Below are 4,825 nucleotides of genomic sequence, written 5' to 3'. Positions count from 1 at the left end.
TTGAGTGTGATTCGTTAAAAAATCATAAACTTGTATTAATAAGGCGTGTTAATCCCAACTTATCAAGAAAAAAAAATGTGAGTTGTAGTTCTTGAGGTAGATAGGCCCACAACAGAGTCTTGTTTTTTCAAAAACCAATATACAAGAAAAATACCGGTTTTTAATAGATTGATCTCTAGTGTAGAGTAGAGAGTAATTGAGTGTGATTCGTTAAAAAATCATAAACTTGTATTAATAAGGCGTGTTAATCCCAACTTATCAAGAAAAAAAAATGTGAGTTGTAGTTTGTGAGGTAGATAGGCCCACAACAGAGTCTTGTTTTTTCAAAAACCAATAAAATTAGGGTTCTTGCTCTACCAACAACAACATTATTTGCATTAATTAATCAAGTCAATTCTCATAACATTCTTTCACAGCCTTTTATGAAGGGTATAAATATACTTCTCATTTCCTTCACCTCCTATCAAAAGCCTTCTGTTCTACATTCCAAAACCAGATCACGAGATCTGCTTATAAATTTTCCCAGAAATCAAAAACAGAAAAGATGGAGTCTTACGGAAATGTTTTTGATGAAGAATGGGTGAATCTTGGGTCAATGTTCTTTCTTGATCAAGATTCCAATAATTTCACCAACCATGGATTGTTCTCAAGTGAACATGATCATGGTTTCAATCTTGATCAAACTCCTATTATTTTGCCAAGTGCAAATGAATCTATTAGTTCTAGTTCATGCAATATGGGTGATCAGATTTTAGCTTATACTTCTGATCATGATATAAAATCTAGCCTTTATAATTGTTTTTCTCAAGAAAGTAGCAATGCTTCTTACTCCCCTCCCTATCCATGCCACAATAATTTCCAGTTTTGCCCTTCTGATACACTTATGGATCAAGGTGATAGTAGCAACTTCTTGTTCCTGGCTCAAGTGTTTTCTGATGATGCAATGGAAAAAATTCATTGTTTGAAACAAGATGAAGTGGTAGAGAAGGGTAAAATGGAGAACTCAGTTGGCCAGCCGATGCCAGTTGCTGATTTGGGCAAGGTAACACACCTCAAGAGGAAGTATGAAATTCTTGAACTTCCCACTGCATTTGAAGAAGGAAAGAGCATTGATCATAAGAAGAAAAGTAGAGTTTCAAATGACAATGTAAGCATTTGAGACTGTGAAATTAATTAATTATATTCATACCATTATGTCATCTCATGGTATTACACAAAAATCATATCATGATGAAGATGATCTTGCAAATTCTAACTTAACGCGATTTTAACACAAAAACAAGATCAAGAACTTGCCACCAAAGAAGATCCAGATGATGATTTCTGTTAACAGAAACGAGGATGATAGCGAAGAGACTTATCAAAATAAAGTAAAGTTGACTAACAAAAATAATAGAAGAGGGAATCTACAAAGTTCAAGTTCTTGCAGCTCCGAGGACGATTCAAATGCTTCTCAAGAATTGAATGGAAGAGGAATCGTAACTGAGAAAACACGAGCTGGTAGAGGCGCTGCAACCGATCCCCAAAGCATCTATGCCAGGGTAAGTCTTTCTGGTTTGTTAAATCTTGATAGTAGAAAATATTGGTAGGTTCTGGAATAGACACGGATAAGGGCAATTTTTTCCTCTATCCTACTCCTACTCAGACCCAGCTTCAAAAACTTTTTTTTGTTTTCGTGTGCTAGATCTTGATAGTTATGGGAGCTAATTAATACGCGCTTCATTTTACAGAAAAGAAGAGAAAGAATAAATGAAAGACTCAGAATCCTTCAGACCCTTGTACCAAATGGGACTAAGGTTGACATAAGCACAATGCTTGAAGAAGCAGTTCATTATGTGAAGTTCTTGCAGCTCCAGATTAACGTAAGATTCAACAATCAATTCATAGCATTAATTAACAATATTTAAAATCCTGTGCTTATAACTTGAGGATTGCAAATTGTAAATACTAGCTACTTGACTCTAATTATGTCTTGTGAAATTATTCTTGCAGTTGCTGAGTTCCGATGACAAGTGGATGTATGCTCCAATTGCGTACAATGGAGTGGACATGGGTCTCTACAACAAGATTGCACCAACACTATAAATATCACATTTGGGAACTTTTTATTCATTGCCCAGTTAATTATATACCAAATCAAGAAACGACCGAGAAGAGTTTTTATAAATGACTTGTAATTCTAATGTAATTACGGCCTTCATTATTCCGGATCATGATATGGACATCTTGAGATTTAATTACAAATTTATGTGATCTTGTATCAGTGGCTGCACATTTTATACAATCAGACATGTGATAGCTTAATTAATAGGTACATTAATCAAATTAAAATCGTTAATCAAGATCCATGGAACAATCCAATTAGCCATATATGACTAGTTATGTGCATGATCCACTGAATCTATCAGTTTCATTTCCCTTTGAATATATAAGATCACAAAGTGAATAATAGTATAGGGCTATAAAATAAATAGATATGTACTCTAGCATGTTTGTGAATATGAGTCAGCCAAATCAAATAAGATTTGTGTTCTAATAATGCAATCTAAGTCAAATGCATGTAATCTTGGTATTGGGACCACATATGGTGTACGTGATGCCAAATAGCAGCTTAGATCTGAAACTAAGTCCACGCGCAAATCAGACAGGCATTCGTGACCAGGATATGGTTGTTGTCACTTAGGGGGTAGGGCTATCTCATCCTTCCCATGGATGCTCACAGTGAGCGACGGCCATAGCCCAAATAGCCTAGTTTGACCAATTCTTTCAAGAAATAGTCTATTATCTTCCAAAAATCCTCAAAAAACAATTCCGTCGGATCCAACGTAAACCGTCCCAGATTCGACGGATTAATTCTCCTGTCAGGAGTTGCCACGTTTCAGAAAATTCCGGCGGAGCCGACGGTTTACGAATTCATCCGACGGATTGATCAAAATAACCGACTTAAAAAAAGATAGTCGGATCCGACGGAAGCAGAAACTGCAACGTCGGATCCAACTGTCTTTTTTTACGTCGGATTTTTAAATTGTTTTTGTGTTGTATATTTATTTTGTTGGCATATCATAAATTTGTTAAAATGACCTTTTAATAATATTCAATTTGGATGTTTATAATTTATAATTTTCACTAATAAAATATTTATTGATAATTAGTTTTTTTTATGAACGTTTGATTTTGTATAGGAATAAATATAAAGAACACATAAATGCTAACATTTCATTGATAAAAAAAAGTAGTTCATTAATTAAAAAAAAAACAAAAGTAGCGAGACGAAGTACAAATGCTGACAATAACACTCAAGATAACATGAACACATTACATTTCAAACAAACTGTAGGTCCCATGGCGGGTGGATCTAACAACGTTTTTAGATCAACCTAACTTAGTGCTAGCGGAAATCACACTAAGCAACCTAAGAGGTCTCGAATCTTGAGATTTATTTTCGGGTTTGAGAGAGAGAGAGAGACGAGAGAGAAAGTGAGAAAGAAAGTATGGGTGTGTGTTAGAGAATTCTGACAAAAGATTTTCAATTAACAACCAACTACTCTTATCTCTTATGGCATGCTTCTCTATTTATAGAGAAGCATGCATGAGAAACATGTCACATCACATGCCCAATGGACTTTTTTACATTATTTCTCTTGGGCCATAAACATTCAAAACTATATAAAAGCCCAATACATACTAAATACAATACAAAAGACTAAACAAATAAAAAGGGCCTAACAATCTCCCTCTAGCCTTTAGTATTGGAACCCGTCTGTGTCGTAGATCAAACATTCGTCCTCGGTTAGTGGAAGTTCAACAAGTCTTCGGACGAACTTGTTGAAGGCTTCAACTATCCGGCCAGTATTCTGATGACCTGGATCCTCGACGGTTCTTAGCGGTGAGTTGTAGAGCTTCTTCACATCCTCAACGTGTAGTCCCATAAGCTCATGCTCGTCAAATACTCGAATCTCATGCATATCACGGCAGTGGATGATGGCCTCACCGGTTGTATTGCCAAACTCCCAACCAATGAAATCTCGGAAAGTGTTGTGAAGATAGGGTTCGCCATGATATATCTCGTGACAGTCTTTTGGCGCCTTGTATCTCCACATAGTTCGGGGCTCTCCGGTAGTTGGGTCTATTTCTCTGGGGTTCTTGTACTGGCGACCCTTATTCCATTCAAAATCCTTGTAGTTCACCTTTGATTGATGATGCAGATGAGTCTTTACCCAGCCTTCCAAAGTACCATTATATTCTCCTCGACCCACAACTTTTCTGAAGTAGTTGAGATTAAGCTCTAGTAATGTCTTCAGCTGGTGGTGGTCGAGATAAATAAGGTCTCCACTGTATCTTCTGATGGCCCAAACACTGTTCCTCTTATCATATTTCGCACAAGCAATCAGCGAATCGTCATGATAAGGGTAGTTGAGCAAGCGGGCACACGCACGACTTGACACAATGTGCGTCTTTCTCTTATTCTTTGGTGGTTCGTGTGTCAAGTCGGCGGCTGGGTCAGTTGCAGGAGCTTCTAAAGGTTGAGCTGGTGGAGTGTTTAGATTCGGCGAGTAGTTGACATAGTCATCGGTGGTGTCTACTGCCTCCTCCGTTGCTGCAAAGAAGTCTTCCAAGCTCTTCCTAGCTTCAATAAAATCATCCATAGTACTTGCAAAATCTTCAGGAAACAATTCTTTATACATACTGTCAATTCGCGAATCGTGTTCCCTGACTTTGCTGGCGAAGTCATGTGCAGCAGGGTCTTGTACATGTTCTTGATCATGTGGAGGTGATTGAGTGTTACCTCCACCTCCACCTCCTGCTGCACTAACTCCAGCGTCTC

At 37.3% G+C, this 4,825-nt stretch overlaps 1 protein-coding gene across 1 annotated transcript; it reads left to right on the top strand.

The window, feature by feature from the left end:
- The first annotated feature begins 544 nt into the window (after nucleotides 1-544).
- On the top strand, nucleotides 545-2,085 carry LOC143540503 (uncharacterized). The gene is made up of 4 exons (XM_077033545.1): nucleotides 545-1,147; nucleotides 1,284-1,541; nucleotides 1,731-1,862; nucleotides 1,993-2,085. The coding sequence occupies exons 1-4, from the start codon at nucleotides 545-547 to the stop codon at nucleotides 2,083-2,085; spliced, it is 1,086 nt and encodes a 361-aa protein (XP_076889660.1).
- Nucleotides 2,086-4,825: the final 2,740 nt, after the last annotated feature.

This window comes from Bidens hawaiensis, unplaced genomic scaffold (assembly GCF_021521415.1).
Source record: "Bidens hawaiensis isolate Kalapana, Puna unplaced genomic scaffold, B.hawaiensis_p1.1 tig00012255_1, whole genome shotgun sequence".
In the NCBI taxonomy this organism is placed as follows: domain Eukaryota; kingdom Viridiplantae; phylum Streptophyta; class Magnoliopsida; order Asterales; family Asteraceae; genus Bidens; species Bidens hawaiensis.
Note: the sequence above shows the minus strand (reverse complement) of the source record. Positions and strands in the feature narration are given on the sequence as shown.